This window comes from Nerophis ophidion, linkage group LG03 (assembly GCF_033978795.1).
Source record: "Nerophis ophidion isolate RoL-2023_Sa linkage group LG03, RoL_Noph_v1.0, whole genome shotgun sequence".
Taxonomy (NCBI): domain Eukaryota; kingdom Metazoa; phylum Chordata; class Actinopteri; order Syngnathiformes; family Syngnathidae; genus Nerophis; species Nerophis ophidion.
This window is the reverse complement of record NC_084613.1, coordinates 51,611,852-51,636,630: the sequence shown is the minus strand read 5'-3', so window position 1 is coordinate 51,636,630 and position 24,779 is coordinate 51,611,852. Positions and strand designations below refer to the sequence as shown.

The following is a 24,779-nucleotide window of genomic DNA, read 5'->3' as shown; positions in this document are numbered from 1 at the left end:
ACTTGTTGTCAGACAGACTAAGGAAGTGTTAAAGTGGTTTACTTTTGTATATATGTTGAAATGTGAGTGTGTGGATTTGTTTTATTTTTTATTTGTCTACGGTCCACGTGTACACAGCCTTTAAATAGCGCGATAATATAGTCCGCGCTATTCAAAAACGAAAAATAAGGGTTTTATAATTGCTTGAGGGATCATAAAAATTGAATGGCAGGAGCCGATGTACACGATGTGATGAGAACGACGCTGGGTTATTTGATGGCATAAATGCACAGTCACTGTCGGTAAACACATTCCACCCGTCGTACGAGGCGCACGCACACTCATACGCGCACGCGTGCACATGCACACGCACAGAGCACAGTAAGTCCTGCCTGGCATGTCTGCTGCCTTTCACATGATCTGAGGTCTCTCCAGTGCTGACACAAATTTGCGGATGAGAGCGACAGAAAAGATGGCTTCTTTATTGCCTTTGCGTTCCACAATTACTATCTGGCTGACTTTCATTCACTGCACCAATGCACAACTCTGGACTCAAGAAAAGGTAAGCCTCTCTCATACTTTTTGTGTGTGCGTGTGTGCAGAGAATCAAACACAGTAAAATATTTGTTAGTGATATCTTTATCACGTACAGTGGGGCAAAAAAGTATTTAGTCAGCCACCGATTGTGCAAGTTCTCCCACTTAAAATGATGACAGAGGTCTGTAATTTTCATCATAGGTACACTTCAACTGTGAGAGACAGAATGTGAAAAAAAATCCAGGAATTCACATTTTAGGAATTTTAAATAATTTATTTGTTAATTATGGTGGAAAATAAGTATTTAGTCAACCATTCAAAGCTCTCACTGATGGAAGGAGGTTTAGGCTCAAAATCTCACGATACATGGCCCCATTCATTCTTTCCTTAACACGGATCAATTGTCCTGTCCCCTTAGCAGAAAAAACAGCCCCAAAGTATGATGTTTCCACCCCTATGCTTCACAGTAGGTATGGTGTCCTTGGGATGCAACTCAGTATTCTTCTTCCTCCAAACACGACGAGTTGAGTTTATACCAAAAAGTTCTATTTTGGTTTCATCTGACCGCATGATATTCTCCCAATCCTCTGCTGTATCATCCATGTATCCATTTTGGTACAAACTCAACTCGTCGTGTTTGGAGGAAGAAGAATACCGAGTTGCATCCCAAGAACACCACACCTACTGTGAGGCATGGGGGTGGAAACATCATGCTTTGGGGCTGTTTTTCTGCTAAGGGGACAGGACAATTGATCCGTGTTAAGGAAAGAATGAATGGGGCCATGTATCATGAGATTTTGAGCCAAAACCTCCTTCCATCAGTGAAAGCTTTGAATGGTTGACCAAATACTTATTTTCCACCATAATTTACAAATAAATTCTTTAAAATTCATACAATGTGCATTCCTGGATTTTTTTCACATTCTGTCTGTCACAGTTGAAGTGTACCTATGATGAAAATTACAGACCTCTGTCATCATTTTAAGTGGGAGTACTTGCACAATCGGTGGCTGACTAAATACTTTATTGCCTCACTGTAGATGCATTACTGTGCATGTGAAGTGCAACAGTCCACTTAATTTTGTGTGTGTTAATGCTTAATAAATATCACGGTACAAATGTGCGTTTCATTCACTAACTGTGTTACGAAAAAGATCAATTAGAATAATACATAATGTTGGATATAGAGAACATACTATCCCTTGTATCTATTAAATCACAATTATTGAAATTCAACGATTTGGTGCATTTATAAACAGCTAAAATGATGTATAAAGCAAACTATAATCTGCTAGCCAAGATTGTACAACAATTCTTCTCAGCAAAAGAGTAGAAATATAACCTTAGAGTAAAATCCAATTTAAAACATGTATGCTCATACAAGACTTAAAACCTTTACTATATCAGTAAGTGGAATTAAATTATGGAACGGATTAAGCAAAGAAATCAAACAAAGCACCAATATGATTCAGTTTAAGAGACTGTTCAAACTAAAAGTTTTCACAAAGTTCACAGAACAAAAATTATAATGAACATCTTGAACCCTTATTTTTTTTTTTTTTTACTGAGACAAAGACTATTTATGTATTTAATATGTGTATGCTTACTATTGTATATTATTTATGTGTTTACTGTTTTGTTACAGAGAACAAGGAAATTGGATAAAATTGCCATGGTATGAAAAGGGGTAGGATTAAATAAGCTCAGCTGCTTCCTACTCCTTTTCGAACATGCTGTAATGAAACAACTGGAATTGTGTGATGCATTACATTGTATCGAATGCATGTTAAAAATAAACTGAAAATGAACTGAACAGTATGTTTCACAATATTAGAAACATTGTTATTCACTTACTATTCAATGGCATGTATTTTATTCTGCTGTTTATTAAAACAGAGGGCAAATATTTAATATACAAGTGAATGGTGTTATTGAACACTGTCAACTATAAATTTTCCGTTTTCCATAGCACTTGTCCTCATTAGTATCAGTCTATAATCTAACATGCATGTTGTTTATGTTATCCATCCATCCATTTCTCTACCGCGTGTCCCATTTTAGGGTTGCGGGGGTGGAGGGGGGGCATCGCAGGGCCAACACAGAAAAACTGAAAACCATTCACATTCACACACTAGGGCCAATTTAGTGTTGCCAATGTGTTGGTCAAAATTCATTCCCATTCATGTAGCTTCACCGTTTGCTATTATGTGTTGCACACATCTCCTGAGACGCACACTTCATTTACACCTCAACATTCATGCTCCTCGTGTTCCTCCTCCTGTCTTAGCCTGCATGTAGTTGCCATGGCAGCGCGGTCATCACCATTGATCCTCCAATTGCGAGAGTCTGTTATACAGTATTTATAGCTCTCAAGTGGACCCCGAATTTAACCCTCTATGCAGGGCTCAATATGTAGTGTGTGTGTGTGTGTGTGTGTATATGTGTGCGTGTGTGTGTGTGTGTGTGTGTGTGTGTGTGTGTGTGTGTGTGTGTGTGTGTGTGTGTGTGTGTGTGTGTGTGTGTGTGTGTGTGTGTGTGTGTGTGTGCGTGTGTGTGTGTGTTCTTGTATTTCTACCCTTCTTGAGACATCAACAAGGAAAGGTACCTTCCATATGAGGACTGGTGAACAAGTTAGGACCGAACTCATGGTCCCAATACGGAAAACCATTGCATCTAATAGAGAATGTCTCATTTGCAACCCTGGTGGTGAAATCTATCAAAATTAGGGTGGTCCCAAAAAGGAGGGATTTTCCGAATTGACTGTGTGTTGGTTTTAAAAGTGCTCTACCTCTGGTCAACATATGAAATAACAAGTGTGTGTGAAAATTTGAAGTGCTCCCCCTCCGTCCAACATAGGTAATAACAAGTGTTGATAGGAAAACAAATGTGTCCCCTTAGGACAAAATTCCATCCATCCATCCATTTTCTACTGCTTATCCCCTTTGGAGTTGCGGGGGGCGCTGGTGCCTATCTCAGCTACAATCGGGCGGAAGGCGGAGTAAACCCTGTACAATTCGCCACATCAACGCAGGGCCAACACAGATAGACAGACAACATTCACACTCAGATTCACACACGAGGGCCAATTTAGTGTTGCCAATCAACTTATCCCCAGGTGCATGTCTTTGGAGGTGGGAGGAAGCCAGAGTACCCGGAGGGAACCCACGCAGTCACGGGGTAGGACATAATTAACTAAAAAAATAAAATATGTATAGAGAGACATACTGTAATAATTTGAAGTAAACAATGAAGATTAAAAAACAATTACAAACAAAAAATTAAAAAATACCTAAAAGCTTATCTTTTTTGTATGTGCACAGTGTGTATATATTATTAATGTTGTAAATATAAATCTTTATATCTAGAAAGGGTGGTCCTGAAGATGTAGGCATTTTTCTAATGTCTCAAGAAGGTAACAAATTCAAGAATGTGTGTGTGTGTTTATGTGTGTGTTCTTGTATTTCTAGCCTTCTTGAGACATCAAGAAGGAAAAATACCTTCCATATGAGGAGGTGTGAACAAGTGATGACATAAATCCTGGTCCCAATATCATTGCATCTAATAGATAATGTCTCATTTGCACCCCTGGTGGTGAAATATGTAAAAATATATTAGGGTGGTCCCAAAAAGGAGGGATTTTTCAAACTGACTGTGTGTCGCTTTTAAAAGTGCTCCCCCTCTGGTCAACATATGAAGTAACAAGTGTGTGTAAGAAATTGAAATGCACCCCTCATTGGCCAAAATGAATTATATTTAAATTAATTTACTTTAAATAAATAATGAAGATTTAAAAAACAATTACAAATAAATAATTTGAAAAATGAACTAAAAGCAGTCTTTTTCTCACAATGAGTTGACTTTTCTCATAAAATTGGAAACAATTTCTCATATTCTTTCTGTTTCTGTAATATTGCAATATTTTTTCGTAAAATTATTACTTTTTCCAAAATGGTGACATTTGTCAAACAAAATTCTGACTTTTATCACAATATTGCCAATTTTTTGTTCTTGTAAAATAGTGATTTTTTTTAGGAAAGAAAAAAGATGACTTTTGTCATAATTTTGCCAAGTAAAATTATGATTATTTTTTTATAATGTTGCCAACATTTAAAGTTTTCTTATAAAATTGTGACTTTTGTCAAGTAAAATGTTGACTCTTTTCATAAAATTGCCCAAATTTCAAGCTTTTCTTGCAAATTTGCAACTGTTTTTGAGTAAAATTCAAACTTTTATCTTAATATATTATAATATTATCTTGTAAAATGTTGACTTACGTTAAGTAAAACTACAACTTTTATTATAATACTATAGGTAGGCTTTTTTTGGAGGTCTCAAGAAGGTAACGAATACAAGAATGTGTTTGCGTGCGTGCGTTGGTGTGTGTGATCACATAACAATAAAACTTTTTTTACAAAAGACTAAAATGCAATGCAGCTGAGATAGGCTCCAGGACCCCCGAAAGGGACAAGCGGTAGAAAATGGATGGATGGACTAAAATCTGCTCCTGGGTGAAGTATTCATACTGCAAACATGGGTTTTGGACACACTGAGTAAAAAAACATACATCCTACGAATGTAGGAAAACAATGCTGTCAAGCTTCTTTTTTAGCTTTTAAACTATAAATATTATGAAATTATTAAACTTTTGAATACAATATTTTAGGGTTTGGCATTTCAACCTGGCCCTAAACATTGTTACAGAAGCAAGGCATGCACTATAAAGTTGTCTTCCTTTGAAGTGTTGGTGTAAGAAAATAGTCTACTTTCAAGCAAAGCAGTCTAAAAGTGATCAATTGCCTTTTGGCTTTGCTGTGATTTCACCGTCTGTTTCCAAGACAACGGGTTGCTTCTGTGCAGCCTGAACTTTGAGACCAATTCCAAGATAGCACCAGAGATCAAAGAATCAATATAGCCCAGGATTGTTTTATAGATCAAACACAATGACTGAATAGTGCACATACATAAATGCATTGGTTCTGTTTTTTTTCTGTTACGTCCACACAGTAAGAAGAAAACATTTCTCACTCTCTGCCGTGACCATAAATAGTATTTGTCGATAAAATTGTTATAAGTACACCTGCAAAACCATGTGTCCTTATTAAAGGGGAAAATTATCACCAAACCTATGTAAGCATCAATATATACCTTGATGTTGCAGAAAAAGGACCATATATTTTTTTAACCGATTTCCGAACTCTAAATGGGTGAATTTTGGCGAATTAAACGCCTTTCTATTATTCGCTCTCGGGGCGATGACGTCACGTTGTGACGTCACCTAGGTAGTCAATCCGCCATTTTCTCAAACACATTACAAACATCGAGTCAAATCAGCTCCGTTATTTTCCATTTTTTCGACTGTTTTCCGTACCTTGGAGACATCATGACTCGTCGGCGTGTTGTCGAAGGGTGTAACAACACGATCAGGGACGGATTCAAGTTGACTTACGTGGAGTGTGCATCGATTAGCACGGCATGCTAATCAATGCTAACATGGTATTTAGGCTAGCTGTATACACATATTGCATTGTTATGCCTCATTTGCAGCTATATTTGCATCCAGCCTTTCCCTCCACCCACATTTAATGCCAAACAAACACTTACCAATCGACGGATTCAAGATGCACAAGTGTCAAAAGATCCGAAAGTCCCTCGTCTGCACATTTTACCGGCGATGCTACGACAGACATGGCACAGAGATGTATGGATATCCTGCGACACTCAAAACAGATGTATTTCCAACGATAAAGTCAACAAAATCACAAAGGTGAGTTATTTTGATGTTATTGACTTATGTGCTAATCAGACATATTTGGTCGCGGCATGACTGCCTGCTAATAGATGCTAACATGCTATTTAGGCTAGCTGTATGTACATTTGTAGCTGTATTTGCATCCAGCCTTTCACTCCACCCACATTTAATGCCAAACAAACAATTACCAATCGACGGATTTAAGTTGCTCCTGCACATTTTACCGGCGATGCTACGACAGAGATGTCTGGATACCCTGCGACACTCAATCGTTGGTTAGAAGGCGATCGCCGAATAGCTTCAATAGCAATTCGCTCAATAGCTTCAGTTTCTTCTTCAATTTCGTTTTCGCTATCTGCCTCCATACTCCAACCATCCGTTTCAATACGTGCGTAATCTGTAGAATCGCTTAAGCCGCTGAAATCCGAGTCTGAATCCGAGCTAATGTTGCTATATCTTGCTGTGCTATCCGCCATGTTGGCATCACTAAATGTCGTCACAGGAAAATGGACGATGGATTTAAAGATAGCTAAAATCAGGCACTTTAAAGCCTTTTTTCGAGATATTCCATGATGTGTAACATTTTGAAAAAAACTTCGAAAAATAAAATAAGCCACTGGGAACTGATTTTTATGCGTTTTAACCCTTCTGAAATTGTGATAATGTTCCCCTTTGACCACTGTAAAAAAAAAGGTACAGGAAAGCACTCCAAAGACAGTGTTCAATGCCACACGAACGTTTCGAGTGAAACCTGTAACGTCTCAGTTAGGTCTGGACCCCAATGCAGAGGCGGAACAGCAGGTGAAACAAAAATATATTTATTTGACTAACAAAATTAGTCAGCTGGAAGGCTGGAGACAACTGAGCCAATATAAAGTAGCCAAAAGCAACAAAGGTGAACACTGGAAACCATGGAGTGCTGGCATGTTTCACAGGAAGGCATGACAAAGTGAAAGAACCAACAAGTTTTCGTTCCCCTCAGCTTAAATAGCAACAAGACAACATGAATGCTGTGGGTGTGCCCAAACGACCGCAACCAAGGCTGTAATCAACAGAAGAGAGAGAGAGAGAGAGAGTGAGAAACCGCCAAGAGTAAAAAAAGGCAGGCATAAAATTGCACACAGGGGAAATGTAAACATGACAGAAACCCTTCCTCAGCGTGTGTACGAGCAACAAAGTGAATGAATCACACAGACAGGTGTCACCAATCTGTAATCAGACTAACACATCAGCTGCAGGTAATGGCAAGAGAAGAAGAAAAGAAACAATGTATCACTTCTTATATCAACACAAACAATTAACCACATTAGTGATAGTTTGTAAACACTCCTTTAACAATAAAATGCATATTGATTTCCAAGGATTCCAAATGTTTATCATTTTTCAGCCCAAATCTGATGAGATATTTTTTTCTCACATCTTAAAACTTGTAAGATTGTGAAGGTTCAAGGTAGAATAACACACTACACCAAATGTTATGTTTATTAGGGGACCCTTGCAATCTGATTCTCTACCAAAATCTAGTACATGTGAACATAAATGTTCCATCCGCAACCATGATTCTAAGTCGGCAGTAGTCAGACTTATTTACAGCTGCAGCCACACCACAGCAGACCTCAGATACATGGGCATTGAGGTAGGTAAATGGGTTATACTTTTACAGCGCTTTTCTACCTTTAAGGTACTCAAAACGCTTTGACGCTATTTCCACATTCACCCATTCACACACTGATGGCGGGAGCTGCCATGCAAGGTCCGAACCACGACCAATCAGGAGCAAGGGTGAAGTGTCTTGCTCAAGGATACAACGAACGTGACATGGTTGGTAGAAGGTGGGGATTGAACCAGGAACCCTCAGGTTGCTGGCACAGCCACTCTCCCAACCTCGCCACGCCGTCCCCAAAATTGAATTGAGCGTATCATTCACAATCCTTATGAGAGACATTAGAGTAGACTTTGACTTAGAATTCCTCTTTATTGTCATTCAAATTTGAACTTTACAGTACAGATAAGAACAAAATTTGACTGCATTAGCTTATGGTAGTGCACGATAAAAAAAAAAACAATAAAGGTGCAGATATAAATAAATAGATTACTGTACAGATAAATATATATTGCACTTTTTCATATGCATCCACGTTTATGGATGTATGTTATATTATCTTTCTATTCCAGTGAGTTAATCCATTTTTGGGGGGAATTGAGGGGATTATTTTGATGTGTTCAAGAGTCTTAGGGCCTGAGGGAAGAAGCTGTTACATCCATCCATCCATTTTCTACCGCTTATTCCCTTTTAGGGTGGCGGGGGGCGCTGGCGCCTATCTCAGCTACAATCGGGCGGAAGGCGGCGTACACCATGGACAAGTCGCCACCTCATCGCAGGGCCAACAAAGATAGACAGACAACATTCACACTTACATTCACACACTAGGGCCAATTTAGTGTTGCCAATCAACCTATCCCCAGGTGCATGTCTTTGGAAGTGTGAGGAAGCCGGAGTACCCGGAGGGAACCCACGCATTCACGGGGAGAACATTCAAACTCCACACTGAAAGATCCCGAGCCTGTATTGTGAGGCAGACGCACTAACTCCTCTGCCTCCGCGAAGCCCGAAGCTGTTACAGAACCTGAAATTTCTGCAACGGAGGCTGCGGAACCTTTTTCTAGAGTCCAGTAGTGAAATTAGTCCTTGGCGGGGGTGAAAGGAGTTCCTGCAGATTTTCTGAGCCCTGGTCAGGCAGCGGCTTTTTGCATTCTCCTGGATAGGAGAAAGAGTAGTCCTGATGATCTTTTTCGCCGTACTTACCACTTTCTGCAAAGACTCCCAGTCTGAAGCACTGCAAGCTCCCGTCCAGACAGAGATCCTGTTGATTAGTAGGCTGTTTATAGTGCCTCTGTAGAATGTGATGAGAATGGGGGGAGGAAGCTGTGCTCTTTTCATCCGACGCAAAAAATGCATGCTTTGCTGAGCTCTTCTTACAAAAGCTCCGGTGTGTAGGGAGGAACTTGGTGCTGCTTACGATGAGCACATATATATATATATATATATATATATATATATATATATATATATATATATATATATATATATATATATATATATATATATATAATGTAGTAACAGAAATGTTCATAACAACCTGCTCAGTGGTTAGACTGTCCACCCTGAGATCGGTAGGTCGTGAGTTCAAACCGAGGCTGAGTCATACCAAGGACTATAAAAATGGGACCCATTACCTCCCTGCTTGGCACTCAGCATCAAGGGTTGGAATTGGGTGTTAAATCACCAAATATGATTCCTGGGTGCGGCCTCCACTGCTGCTCACTGCTCCCCTCACTTCCCAGGGGGTGATCAAGGGTGATGGGTCAAATGCAGAGAATGATTTCGCCACACCTAGTGTGTGTGTGACAATCATGGGTACTTTAACTTTTTCCAACTTTAATTTGTAATATGTTCAATATTTACCAAATTTTGTGTTGTAAACATGGAACTTCGTAACAGACAATGAAGACGACTTCTTTTGGTCAAATGAGGATTCACAACCTTGTCTTTTTGAAACTGAACATAGTGAGGATGAACTGCTGATTGTAGAAGCTTAGCGAGGACGAAAAAAGTATGAAACGTTGGAACAGACAGAAGCCAAGAGAGTGAGGTCGGCTTGACTTGATACCGCAAATGTGGAACTTGGAGCTAAGCTATGCGGACAATAATGGCGTGCTTACCCCAACTAAACCGGAAAATAATGTCCCTGGCCAGCTGGACCAAACGGACAACTGTCCATCATGTGAGTCATTATTGATCATGATACATGCAGCACATCATGCATGTTATTACAGCTACAGTGCATATACTGTGGAGCTAGCCGTGTAAAAACAAAACATGAAATGTGGGCTAATACTTTATAGATACTGTAATATGATCATGTTTTTCAATCGGTACGAATTCAAACGCCATTCAGCTGTTGACCCAGTAGCTAGCCTACTTCTTGCCGTAGCTAGCTTACAATAATGCCTTAGCATGCCCTTGCGAGGCGATGTGTTACTACGCTAGAAAAAGAGTTCTTCAGTGTTTGCTCTTATAATAAAAATGGCGCTACAGTTTGGTTATTATAAAGGTTACGGAACGTAAATAAAGTATTGTTGTCGGTTTTTGAGTACATTTTTAAAGTGACTTAGAGGCAGAATGGATTGCTCCCATTCGCTACATTGCTAGCCACCTACAACGAGACGATTATTATAAATTAAAATGAAAAAAAAAAAAAAAATAAAAATAAAAAAAAAAAAAATATATATATATATATATATATATATATATATATATATATATATATATGATTTTTTTTTTTTTTTTTTTTTTTTTTGCATTTTAGTTGCATTTTTTATTTAATTTATATATTTTGTCTTCTTGTACCTCATTTGGATTGTGAATGATAGGCAACAGTCAAAAAAAAAAAAGTGCAGCTCCACTTAAAAAATGTTAAAAGTTTGGAATTCTTAGAAAATGATATGCATTTTGTTGTTGAAGAAGTGTTTAAAACTGTCACTATTGTGGTTTCATGTAATTGTTTATACAAGAAGGGATACTTTGCTCGATTAATTTTTTCCTTTCTTTTCTTACCATTACCTGCAGCTGCTGTGTCAGCCTGATTACTGATGAGTGACACCTATCTGTGTGTGATCACCTGAAACACTCGTGTAGCAATTAAAACTGTAATTGTAGTGCTGTCCTGTGCCACATTTTTTAATATATTTTTCTGAGGATTCAGCATCCATTTATACTTCTGAGGGTTGAGCGTGTTTGCTAACGTGAAACAAAAAAGAAAGAATTTTAGATAAACTTAAAAGAATAACTTAATTGGTTTCAATCTGTGACAGAAAGATTTCCATCCATCCATCCATCCATCCATTTTTCTACCGCTTGTCCCTTTTGTGGTGGTGGGGGGTGGGGGGTGTCACTGGAGCTTACCTACATCAATTTGCTTGAAATGTAAAAAAATAAAATAAAATCTTATTCAAATTTTTGACCAAATTGAACCATTTGATACCTAAATATTAGATTAAATCAACTCAATAAATACTAATACATTCAAAATGATTAACAACATTTACTCATGAGAATAATGTATACAACACTTTAACTTACACAACAAAAATTAAGAAAACAGTTTGTGCTTATTTATTTTTATTTATAAAATGAGGTCAGAATGTTTGCATGTTCTCCTCGTGAATGCGTGGGTTCCCTCCGGGTACTCCGGCTTCCTCCCTCCTCCAAAGACATGCACCTGGGGATAGGTTGATTGGCAACACTAAATTGGCCCTAGTGTGTGAATGTGAGTGTGAATGTTGTCTGTCTATCTGTTTTGGCCCTGCGATGAGGTGGCGACTTGTCTAGGGTGTACACCGCCTTCCGCCCGATTGTAGCTGAGATAGGCGCCAACGCCCCCCGCGACCCCAAAAGGGAATAAGCGGTGGAAAATGGATGGATGGAAATGAGGTCAGGATTATTGGGTACAATGAGCATGTGTAGTAGTGCTCAGCTTTTCAAAGCGTTATTTGCAGCATGATACTGCATGATTCTAATAAAGCATGTTCCCTGTCCCACTGTTAGAGAAGAACTGCATTATTGACTGATGAGATCTTTCTCGGACTGATTCTGAACCTTTTTCTCCACCCCCAAAGCAAATAAAAACTATTTTAGTTGTGTAGTGTTGTATCATTAGGCATATACATTTGGACCACAACAAACTGACTTATATTACAATTGGACTGTGTGTGAATGTAGCTTGTCATTCTAACTTACTACAGTCGATGGTATCTTAACCCTGCTAGGGTTGGACATTAAGCATTTTTTTAAACGTTGATATTTGGTTTTGATGTACTCTGCCGTGATCAGTATCAGCCGATTTCACTAATGGATGATCGGAACCGACAGCATAAAACCATGATTGGAACATCCCTATACAGAACTACCTTCCCTCTGTTGCTAGATATTTCGAGATGTATGTTGTAATATGTATATGTGCTTTGCTATGGAGGTTTTTTTCTCACTCCGAACTGGGCCCCCTTAGGAGCCCAGTCTGGATTGTATTTTTTTACTCATCCTTCCCCAGCGTTTACCTTTTTCCCATCTTTTACGGGGCGCCTTATGGCGACCCATCAGCGTTCTTGTTCTGTAACCCTGTACACTGTTTGTTTGTCTAATCTTGAACAGGTTTGTGCTGAAAACAAAGTTTCGTTATACTTGTTGCAGTGACAATAAAGACCTGCCTACCTACCTACCACATTTAAAATATGTGTAAATGTCTTTTAAATGAGGTTTTCAAAAATAAAGTGTAACTTTTGTGAAAGTGTAGTCCTCTGCAAAGAGACTACACAACATTTATATTCAAGTGGTTAGAGTGTCCGCCCTGAGATCGATAGGTTGTGAGTTCAAACCCCGGCCGAGTCATACCAAAGACTATAAAAATGGGACCCATTACCTCCCTGCTTGGCACTCAGCATCAGGGGTTGGAATTTGGGGTTAAATCGCCAAAAATGATTCCCGGGCGAGGTCACCGCTGCTGCTCTCTGCTCCCCTCACATCCCAGGGGGGTGAACAAGGGGGTGGGTCAAATGCAGAGGACACATTTCACCACACCTAGTGTGTGTCTGACAATCATTGGTACTTTAACTTTAACTTGTGAGAAATTCATAGTACATTTTGGATCCTGCTTCTTAAAAGAATGGAGAATCGTTAGGGGCCGCAATCGGTAGGAGGAACCAGAATCGGAACCGAAACCATTCAAATTCAAACAATAGCCAGCCCTACCTAACATTGGTCAATAAATGTGTTGCAAATTTAGCAAGTATTCAGACCTAGCAAGATTCTTGTTTTCAAAAAAGTAACAAACGTAGCGATTTTTCTGCTGGTTAAGCATGTTTATTGCCTGTTTGTTTACATATGATTATATGAATCAGTGTCTCCTACTATACCTTCTGTTGTAGTGAACCTATATCATCACACTTCATTTAGCTGTCCTGGAACCACCTTACACACAGCTGTATTTCTACTAGGGTTGTACGGTATACCGGTATTAGTATAGTACCGCGATACTAATAATAATTTTCGGTACTATACCGTCTCTGAGAAGTACCGGTCCCCTTTATTTAGAAAAGTACAGACATATGTATCGAAACAATTTTGGTACAGGTACCAAAATATTGGTATTGGTACAACACTAATTCCTACCAATGTACTCATCACTTAAATAAGGTACCATTTAGAGTGACAGGCTAATGAGTAAAAACACCACACAACAAACACAAGCAATCTGCTCTTGTTCAGTTTCACCATCAAGCGGCCCCGCTCACACCTGATGAGATCCAGACCGCCCTGTCCCACACGGACCTGGCCCAGATGTGGCAGAGGGACCTGAGGCCGCTGCTTGTTACCAGATATCCTGGATCTACAGGCAGCCAGGCTGTGCAGCAGGTACGTTTGCTTTGCTATTCAGTCAGTGTTCATGCAGTCATTGAGTCATATACTGCAGCTGCATGTCAGTCAGAGTATTTATTACCCTACGCACAAATGTACGCCTTCAAAGTAGCACAAAGCAGCTTGCAAGTAAATATTCTTTAGTAATTGTCTACATATAGGAACTGAAAAGGAGGAGTGGGCAATATGGCACATTTCTGATCGCAATGTGTTAGAGCAGGGGTCACCATCCTTTTTGAAACCAAGAGCTACTTCTTGGGTACTGATTAATGCGAAGGGCTACCAGCTTGATACACACTTAAATAAATTGCCAGAAATAGCCAATTTGCTCAATTTACCTTTAATAAATAAATCTATATAGATTAAAAAAATGGGTATTTCTGTCTGTCATTCCGTCGTACATTTTTTTTCTTTTTACTGAAGTTTTTTTGTAAATAAATCAGTTAAATGGGTTGTACTTGTATAGCGCTTTTCTACCTTCAAGGTACTCAAAGCGCTTTGACACTACTTCCACATTTACCCATTCACACACACATTCACACACTGATGGAGGGAGCTGCCATGCAAGGCGCTAACCAGCACCCATCAGGAGCAAGGGTGAAATGTCTTGCTCATGACACAACGGACATGACGGGATCGGTACTAGGTGGGGATTGAACCAGGGACCCTCGGGTTGCACACGGCCACTCTGCCACTGCGCCACGCCGTCCCTTGTAGAGAATAAATGATGAAAAAAACACTTAATTGAACGGTTTAAAAGAGGAGAAAACACACACAAAAAAAATAAAAATACATTTTGAAACAGTTTATCTTCAATATCGACTCTTTGAAATTCAAAATTCAACCGAAAAAAAACGAAGAGAAAAACTAGCCAATTCGAATCATTTTTAAAAATTAAAAAGAGGAATTTATGGAACATCATTAGTAATTTTTCCTGATTAAGATTAATTTTAGAATGTTGATGACATGTTTTAAATAGGTTAAAATCCAACCTGCACTTTGTTAGATTATATAACAAATTGGACCAAGCTGTATTCCTAACAAAGACAAATCATTATTTCTTCTAGATTTTCCAGAACAAAAATTTTAAAATAAATTCAAAAGACTTTGAAATAAGATTTAAATTTTATTCTACAGATTTTCTAGATTTGCCAAAATAATTTTTGGGAATTTTAATCATAATAAGTTTGAAGAAATATTTCACAAATATTCTTCGTCGCAAAAAACAGAAGCTAAAATGAAGAATTAAATTCAAATGTATTTACTATTCTTTACAATAAAAAAAAAATACTTCAACATTGATTTAAATTGTCAGGAAAGAAGAGGAAGTTATTTAAAAGGTAAAAAGGTATGGGTTTAAAAATCCTATAATAATTTTTAATGTTGTATTTTTTTTTTTAATTGTCTTTCTTAAAGTTATAAAAAGCAAAGTAAAAATAATAATGAATTTATTTAAACAAGTGAATACCAAGTCTTTAAAATATTTTCTTGGATTTTCAAATTCTATTTGAGTTTTGTCTCTCTTAGAATGAAAAATGTCGAGCAAAGCGAGACCAGCTTTCTAGTAAATAAATAAAATTCAAAAAATAGAGGCAACTCACTGGTAAGTGCTGTTATTTGAGCTATTTTTAGAACAGGCCAGCGGGCTACTCATCTGGTTCTTACGGGCTACCTGGTGCCCGCGGGCACCGCGTTGGTGACCCCTGTGTTAGAGTATAAACTGGGCCATATTGCTGATACTGATAACCTTTTACCTGAATTGTTTTTACGACCACTGAAAGATGTTATAACTGGGTGGTATTTTGTGAAAAAAATGTTTACGAACAAAGATTTTATGCAATTAAAAATATTTTTAAAAGGTCCAGAGATATGAAGAAAACCAACACCGGCCAAGTCATACCAAAGACTATAAAAATAGGACCCATTACCTCCCTGCTTGGCACTCAGCATCAAGGGTTGGAATTGGGGGTTAAATCACCAAAATGATTACCGGGCGCGGCCACCACTGCTGCTTACTGCTCTCAGCGGAGGAAGATGCAGACTGCGCGTGTGCCACAACAAAACAAAGTCAAAAATGCAAAATGATAATTCCTTTGCCTTTTTGCCCCACAAAGCCCTCCTGTTTCTTAGTACAACTTATTATTTATGACTATACACACAGTGTACACAAAGAGCGCCATTTTTTTTCAGCATATTAAAACAACCCTGGCCTCCCTTGGAGCGGGCTGGCAGGTGACAGAGGATAAGTTCATGTCACAGACACCCTATGGCCCGCTTCCCTTCACCAACCTCATTGCCACCCTCAACCCATCAGCCAAGCGCCGCCTGGTGCTGGCCTGCCACTACGACTCCAAGTATTACACGCAGCAATGGGACGGCAGGGAGTTTCAAGGCGCCACGGATTCTGCCGTCCCGTGTGCCATGATGCTGGAACTGGCACGCGCCCTTGATGAAGAGCTGAAAAGTCACAAGGTAAATAAATATGTTCACTGCACAATGCAACTTTATTAACCCCTCGGGGACAAAAGCAGGCTTGCCCTTTCAGTACACACATCTTTACTCCACTATACATGACTTTTCCTAAGAGTTTTTTTTTTTTTTAATAATTTGTCTGTCCAATTCTTTTAAAAATGTACAATACTCTGGTAGTTATTCTACAATACCCCAGAGCCAAATAGGACATAAAAGTCCTTCATTTTTTAAAATGCATACAAACATTGTTGATTCACATTTTTGTACATTTTTACTCCGATATCTCAAGCAATTCAGCTCTAAACAAAATTACCAAACATGTAATGTTTTTTTTTTTATTTCAAACCTTTGGAGGGTTTTTCACCAAATGACTCACAGTTTTCAATTCTTATATATTTGCACAACATGAGTTATTTTACTAATTTAAACTTTTGATATTATCTGATCAAGCCCTTTAAAAGGGTCAACATAAAAAAATAGGACTGAAGTTCATTAAGAATTTTGAGCAAAAAAAAATATCTGAATCCAAAATGTTTTAACCCCTTTCAAACTCTCCAGGACTTTAATGTCCTGTTTGGCTTTAACGATTATGAAAATGTAATTTCCTCGCGCAGGGGTGTCAAACGTACAGTCCGCAAACAGGTTTTATCCGGCCCGCGTGATGAGTTGGCCAAGTGTGAAAATTAACTGCTTTTTTGGGGGGGGACGAAAGAGACTGCTGTTCTAAATGTGTCCACTGGATGTCACAATAGCAATTCTGTTAGGCAAGCCAACAGAGGTACACAGTAAAGGGGGACTGGGGCTCCTCCTCCTCGAGTCCCATGAAACTTAAAACCTGCCGTTTTATGTCTTCTGCTTCAAACACATCGTCATTTGGGGCCCTCGTTGCCCCAAAATGTCTCTGTCAAACACGAGAAAAGTGAACTTAACCCTTTTGAATAGTTTTTACCGTCGTTTATTACGGTTTGTTGAGTTAGCTCTGGATTGACACGTAGGCATGACAAAAGAGGTATTTCATACATAGAAGAGTTTACATGTTGTGTTTTTGTTCAATCCCAGAAAGTCTGTGACTTAAAGTTTAATCCTGGCTTTGTAAATACACTGAGACGAGTCTAAGCTCATTGTGTTTTTGAAACTGCACCAACTTCCTCATAATTTTCAACAAATTTGAAGTGTTTGTCCAGAGGATTATTTGTGAAGTGTACGTTTTTTAGAATGTGCTTGTTCTATTTTTGGCCAAAGTAAAACAAAGAAAACAACCTAGAGTTGTCTTTATTTTGAAGTTATCATGCCATGATTTTACCATTCTGGTCCACTTGGGAATAGATTTTCCTCCATGCTGCCCCTGAGCCAAAATGAGTTTGACACCCCCGTCCTAGAGGGTCAAAGAGAGAATCAATCAATCAATCAATGTTTACTTATATAGCCCTAAATCACTAGTGTCTCAAAGGGCTGCACAAACCACTACGACATTCTCGGTAGGCCCACATAAGGGCAAGGAAAACTCACACCCAGTGGGACATCGGTGACAATAATGACCCAGTGGGACGTCGGTGACAATGATGACTTTGAGAACCTTGGAGAGGAGGAAAGCAATGGATGTCGAGCGGGTCTAACATGATACTGTGAAAGTTCAACATGATACTGTGAAAGTTCAATCCATAATGGATCCAACACAGTCGCGAGAGTCCAGTCCAAAGCGGATCCAACACAGCAGCGAGAGTCCCGTTCACAGCGGAGCCAGCAGGAAACCATCCCAAGCGGAGGCGGATCAGCAGCGCAGAGATGTCCCCAGCCGATACAGTGCTGTCAAACAATTACATTTTTTCATCAGATTCATCACAACGTTGCTGTGGATTAATTTAGATTAATCATGATTAGTCATATTTAATCGCTTTTTAATGCTGTTTCATTTTGCATGAGCCAGGACACTGAAGAAAGAAGGTATAACATATTTAGCAGGGCTGTCAAAAATACTGAGTTAACTCCTGCGATTAATCACAACGAATGATCGCATTTTTCAAGTATATGCACAGATTAATCACGCAATTTAATTTAAACGTACACATTCCTTTACTTTAACCATACCTGAAAACATATGAAAAACATTCCTGTATGACATTCTGACAATGAAATTATATTTGTGTACAAATATTAGGGTCTTTTCTTAAAAAAGATAATTTGAAGTATGCAAGCGAATAATAACTTGTGATTAATCATGACTGATCTAAATTCAAATGTGTGATCAACCTGATTAAAATATTGAATTATTTGACATCACTAATATGTACGCTTAACATGTTTATTAAACATATTTAACATCATCTTCACGTAAAAAAAAAATTAAACACACATTTATCCACATTACCTGGGATAGGTTGATTGGCAACACTAAATTGGCCCTAGTGTGTGAATGTTGTCTGTCTATCTGTGTTGGCCCTGCGATGAGGTGGCGACTTGTCCAGGGTGTACCCCGCCTTCTGCCCGATTGTAGCTGAGTTAGGCACCAGCGCCCCCCGTGACCTCAAAAGAGAATACGCGGTAGAAATGGATGGATGGATTTATCGACATTAATGCAGACCTTTTACTCCTTTTGTTTTATTATTGTACTATTTTAAGATGAAAGGTGAAAAGAGCACTTTTTCCATAACACGATATACTAGTCGACTGTTATGCCATATCTTTTTTTGTCCGATAATGTCCCATAAATAGGACCACGGTGCTGTTTAGCGTCTTCAAAATTGACTTGAGTTCTTCTGCCGTCAATCAATACTGCATCAAACTGCACATTTGTGCATGCACGACGGCGCTCGAAAAGAAACAAGTTTAAAATGCATTGAAAATAGTTGTTACAGGTAAGTGTCAATTATGTGTTGGGATTTGTCCGTCGGCATTGATGAACTGCATGCTTGACATTCATGCCGGCTAGTCTTTTGCCCTTGTTGTCACCACTGAGCTGAAACTGGTTACACTGGAGTGACATCAGGGCCAAGTGCATCAAGTGCAGTGACAGCCAAAGATGGTCCAAAGGTCATGTTTATTCGACTCAGCTGTCCATCATAAAGACCCAATGACAATTGCAAGGCCATTCTGCTTTCCTACCAGGGGTGCACATGAATATGAAAACATTTAATAAAACAAAAACAATATTTGTTTACTTATTTTAAACTACAGACACTCAGGCAAATCATATTTTCGATGGAGATGCCCATATCTTACAAAAGAGAAGTCTGTGGTACTTACCTTGTTCCCTAATTGTATTTGACTTTATTAACTGTTTAGATATACTGTATATTAAGTGTTTTGCAGGAGGGGATAGAAAGAAAAATAACAAATACAAGACAGAGGGGGCAATTGTGGTAACAAGAGAAGGGACAAGACAAAAAAAAGAGTCAAAAAGTTTGGAGACCCCAAAAATAATAAATATGTTATTAACTACACTTTGTTATTAAGGTCTGTCCATTGTTCATGCGTCAAACCTGATATTCTACAGTGGTGGAGGAAATCATTCAAATATCTCCACTGGGTGGCAGCAAACCGCATGGAATGCATAATGATGTGTTTGTCTGTGTCAGTCTATTTTGTCTTACTTATTATTTGGTGCTTTTAAGGTTTGTGTTGATTGATTCATCAATAATCTCTTCATTTGCAAGTCATAGCTGTCATTTTTTTGTATTTGTTTTTAATGTATTTTAGTTTTTCAACCATTTTTCTTTTTATCACTGCACAAGCAATCTCTATTGTTACACTTAAATGTTCCATCCATCCATCTTCTTCCGCTTATCCGAGGTCGGGTCGCGGGGGCAGCAGCCTAAGCAGGGAAGCTCAGATTTCCCTCTCCCCAGCCATTTCGTCCAGCTCCTCCCGGGGGATCCCGAGACGTTCCCAGGCCAGCCGGGAGACATAGTCTACCCAACGTGTCCTGGGTCTTCCCAGCGGCCTCCTACCGGTCGGACGTGCCCGAAACACTTCCCTCGGGAGGCGTTCAGGTGGCATCCTGACCAGATGCTCGAACCACCTCATCTGGCTCCTCTTAAATGTTATATAATATTATTTAGTATTTATATTCATTTATCTTTGATTTTGTTATTTTCAATGTATTTTATTTTCTATTCATTAATGTATTTTCCCTCTTCTTTTATTTCTATTTACTCAAAATGTATTGATGATTGATTGGTTTTCTTTTCTCACTGCATAGGCAATCTCTATTGTTACACATAATTTACATGATATAGTGTACATATGTATGTATTTATTCATTTATCCTCATTTTCCAAATGTTTTAATGTTTTATTGATTGATGTATGTTTGCACTGTATTGTTATATTTCTATTTATTTACATTGTGAACACAATTTTCTTTTTCTATTTTTTCATCACTGCATGCAAACGTTATCTATCTATTGTACACATTTAAATGGTATTAAATATTAGTTAGGGCCCTGTGATGAGGTGGTGACTTTTCCAGGGTGTACCGCACCTTCCGTCCGATTGTAGCTGAGATAGGCACCAGCGCCCCCCGCAACCCAAAGGGAATAAGCGGTAGAAAATGCATGGATGGATGGAAATATTAGTTAGTGTTTGTATCCATTTATCTCATATTTGATGACAATAAAGGGTTTTATTATACAGTATTCTATATTATTTCATGAGTTATCTATATATTGTTTTTTTTTTCTTACTCGCGATTTATAATTAGTCACAGGTGAACATTTAAACACAGGAAGTGAACATTAGACAGTATAGGATGAGGTCAACTCTGCTTCTTACTAGCCCTACTTGGACATGAATTGGGCAAGTGTTCACATGTCGTAAATATCTCCCTAAAAGGGCGGTAAATATTTAGAATAATTGTGACTTAATTCTCTCCTCCTCTGTAGGCATCCACCCCCAGCCTGACCTTACAGTTGCTTTTCTTCGATGGCGAAGAAGCTCTTGTCCAGTGGACTCCTATTGACTCCCTCTATGGCTCTCGTCACCTAGCACAGAAGATGGAGACCACCCCGCACCCCCCAGAAGACGCTAGCACCAATCAACTGGACGGCATAGTACATGACACACAAACACACACACACACACACACACACACACACACACTTATACATACATGTAAACAAATAGAATTGTGTGTACACTACCCGATGTTTGCTTTTCCTTCAGGATCTGTTTGTATTATTGGACCTGATCGGGGGCCCCAGTCCACGCTTTGGTAACCACTTCCAAAGCACAACATACTGGCTTTCCCGACTGCAAAACATTGGTGAGTTTTGCTAGAATATCCCTATTTAAGTCACTTCAAACGCCACAAGCCAATTACCAGCTAGTACGAGCCACATATTTGTATAGGTGTTAAAAAACAGTGGTGTACCTGCCAAGATAATAGTTTAGACCTGGTACTTTCTCTACAGTGACAATAACAGGGCTCTTTTTAAGAACTGTCAAATCTGTATTCTTCAGAACTTTTGAAAAATAACAAAACAATATAGTATTATCAATAAATTATTCAAGTGCCCCACTGTAAAAATGTTTGATTTTTACGTAAAAAAAACTTGCAGCTCAGTCATCACAATTTAAATGAAAAGAACAAATAAATATATACATATATATATATATACATATATATATATATATATATTTTTTTTTTTTACAATAAATCACTGTAAATTGAAAAACCAAACAGCTCTTATTTTTACAGTAAAATTTTGGCGATGGAGCGGCCAGTTTTTTGACTGTGAAATTCAGGGTGGTTGTTTTTACAGTGCATTACTGTAACCTGAGAAACACTTACACTGGTATTTTTACAGTAAGATTCTGGCAACTGAGCTGCCAGTTTTCTTGTTGTTTTTTTTACTGTGTAATCTGACTTTTTTGCGATGCAATTAAACTTGTAATGTGTCTTTTCAAAGAACAACAAACGACAAACAGAGAAAGTGTTACAAAAAATAGTTTAAGCGACCCAATTGCAAAGACTGACCGTAAGTACTACTTTCTCTATAATGCTACTATTTTTCTGTTGTACACTTTTAAGCTCTGAATTTTCTCATAGTGAGTTCTGACAGTCTCATGTGTAATAATAATGACAGGTAGACATATTGCACTTTTATCACAAATACAGGCAGCACAGTTGAAGAGGGGTTAGTGCATCTGCTTCGCAATACGAAGGTCCTGAGCAGTCCTGGGTTCAATCCCGGGCTCAAGATCTTTCTGTGTGGAGTTTGCATGTTCTCCCCGTGAATGCGTTGGTTCCCTCCGGGTACTCAGGCTTCCTCCCACTTCCAAAGACATGCACCTGGGGATAGGTTGATTGGCAACACTAAATTGGCCCTAGTGTGTGAATGTGAGTGTGAATGTTGTCTGTCTATCTGTGTTGGCCCTGCGATGTGGTGGCGACTTGTCCATGGTGTACCCTGCCTTCCGCCCAAATGCAGCTGAGATAGGCACCAGCGACCCCCCACAACCTCAAAAGGGATAAGCGGTAGTAAATGGATGGATGGATCACACATACATCTATCTTTTAAAATGTTAATTAACTTTATTGTTTAATTCAGACTAGCGCTGTGAAACGAGCTAAATTAGACTTACAGTATTAATTTGGATTAATTACAATTAACAGCTGACGTATACTTTGGTCTGGTCACTGCCCATCCGTGGTCAAAAAGAAGTAACATGTGAGGTCAATTAGGTAATTCATCTGCATTTATACATGATTAATGCAATTTACTTGGGGAATTAATCACATGCATTAACACTTTAACTGAGTGATTCTCTCACAGTACGCGAGCGCTATCTAGTAGTACACCAAAGAATAACTTGATGAAAGTACAATGTTGTATTTTCCTCTATTTAAACACTGTTAATGATCAAACTATGTGTAATGTTACAGTAGCCAATCATATTAAACATACTGGTACTTGTTAAATAAAATCTCTGCCTTGTTTTCAATGAATACTTGGGCCTACTGCACTACTGTATTTTAATGTAATGGTACCTGGAGAGCCAAATTTTTCTGCGTTTGTTTTAATTCAACCTAATTCTTTATTTACTCTGCATTTTCAGAGAAGCGCCTGCACTCTATGAACCAACTTGAGAATCATCTTGATGAGGTGGAATATTTCTGGCCACATCACCCTGTTGGTCATATTCAAGATGATCATATTCCATTCCTCAACAGAGGTATACACACACTAGAATATGCTTGAATGTGTTAATGTCCGCGACGTGACGCTCCTTCTTTGCTTTCTTCGCCAGGGGTCCGCGTCCTACACATAATCCCCTCCCCTTTCCCTGTCGTGTGGCACACATTTGAGGACAACGAGCAGAACCTGGACCGCCCCACCATTCAGAACCTCAACAAAATTTTACAGATTTTTGTCCTGGAGTATCTCAACGCCAGACCTGTAATTTCCCCGTAAAAAGTTCACATTTACCATGTTTTAATGAATTATATGTATTTCTTGGCTTATGATATGAGATGTAAAATTTTGCCTTTGACCAAAACAACATTCTTTTAGATTACAAAGCTAAACATAGTATTTTTTGTGTTTTTTTTATGTGCAACTTATTTAATTTTGTTTAGCAGGTCACACCATACAGTACAAGCTTTTCTGCATGTGAGAGGCCTACAGAGTACACCCAACTTTTTGGATTTTGTACGGCCAAGCATTGCACGTAACAAACTAGTCTGCGTGTCATTCCATGGAATTGAGCGCCCAATCAAATAACTTTCCACGCTATTGGCTTTTATGCTATGCTTTTTTTTTTAATTGAGCATAACTGCTAAAAGCAATGCAGTCAAAGATGTCATTAACTGTTAGAACCGTACTTCCAGGATGCAGAGGCGTGCAGGAAAAACACAGCAAACCCAAAAGTAAAATAAGAAATACAAAAAGACCGGAAAAGTAGAAAAAAATGCAACAGATTGCATGAATGTGTGACAGATAAATGATAAATGATAAATGGGTTGTACTTGTATAGCGCTTTTCTACCTTCAAGGTACTCAAAGCGCTTTGACACTACTTCCACATTTACCCATTCACACACTGATGGAGGGAGCTGCCATGCAAGGCGCCAACCAGCACCCATCAGGAGCAAGGGTGAAGTGTCTTGCTCAGGACACAACGGACGTGATGCGGTTGGTACTAGGTGGGAATTGAACCAGGGACGCTCGGGTTGCGCACGGCCACTCTCCCCACCGCGCCACGCCGTCCCAATCTGTGTTGCAGGGTTCTTGTCAGGACCAATAGACTCTGGCCAGGCTAGTTGCCACGGTTACAATGTCTTTATTTTCAGTATTACAAAGTATTTTCCCCCTTTCAGTTCCCTCTCAAAGTCTCTCCCTCTTCCTGCTCTGGGTTTTTTAGCTATTCTGGTTTTTAGCTCTCCGGCTTCAGCTCCTCTGGCTTTTCAGTCTCCTGCTGCGGTCACCAACGCTGCTAATAAAGAGACAGGTGATTAAATAACTCGTTCCAGCTGAGATATCCACTCACCTGTCATCTGCTCCACAGCCAGCTCCTGCACATGCCCCGCCCGCAGGTGACCCAGGGACCACGCCCCTTCCACAGCATGTAAT

At 39.0% G+C, this 24,779-nt stretch overlaps 1 protein-coding gene across 2 annotated transcripts; it reads left to right on the top strand.

The window, feature by feature from the left end:
- qpct (glutaminyl-peptide cyclotransferase) lies at nucleotides 1-23,742 on the top strand. 2 transcript variants are annotated; one of them, XM_061895552.1, is made up of 8 exons: nucleotides 1-541; nucleotides 13,590-13,736; nucleotides 15,930-16,211; nucleotides 21,091-21,258; nucleotides 21,371-21,470; nucleotides 22,117-22,185; nucleotides 23,267-23,383; nucleotides 23,459-23,742. In XM_061895552.1, exons 1-8 carry the CDS (start codon nucleotides 434-436, stop codon nucleotides 23,620-23,622), a joined length of 1,155 nt encoding a protein of 384 aa, XP_061751536.1. In that variant the 5' UTR covers nucleotides 1-433; the 3' UTR covers nucleotides 23,623-23,742. The 2 variants fall into 2 exon arrangements, with proteins under 2 accessions (XP_061751536.1, XP_061751537.1); XM_061895553.1 differs by lacking the exon at nucleotides 22,117-22,185 and having other exon boundaries at nucleotides 9-541.
- Nucleotides 23,743-24,779: the final 1,037 nt, after the last annotated feature.

What these genes read in the sequence shown, in the direction of transcription:
- qpct (XM_061895552.1), top strand. Translation starts at nt 434, where the DNA reads ATGAGAGCGACAGAAAAGATGGCTTCTTTATTGCCTTTGCGTTCCACA. An exon ending in GCAGCCAGGCTGTGCAGCAG is followed by an intron (nt 13,737 to 15,929) that starts GTACGTTTGCTT and finishes ATTTTTTTTCAG; the next exon opens with CATATTAAAACAACCCTGGC. An exon ending in TATTCCATTCCTCAACAGAG is followed by an intron (nt 23,384 to 23,458) that starts GTATACACACAC and finishes TTTCTTCGCCAG; the next exon opens with GGGTCCGCGTCCTACACATA.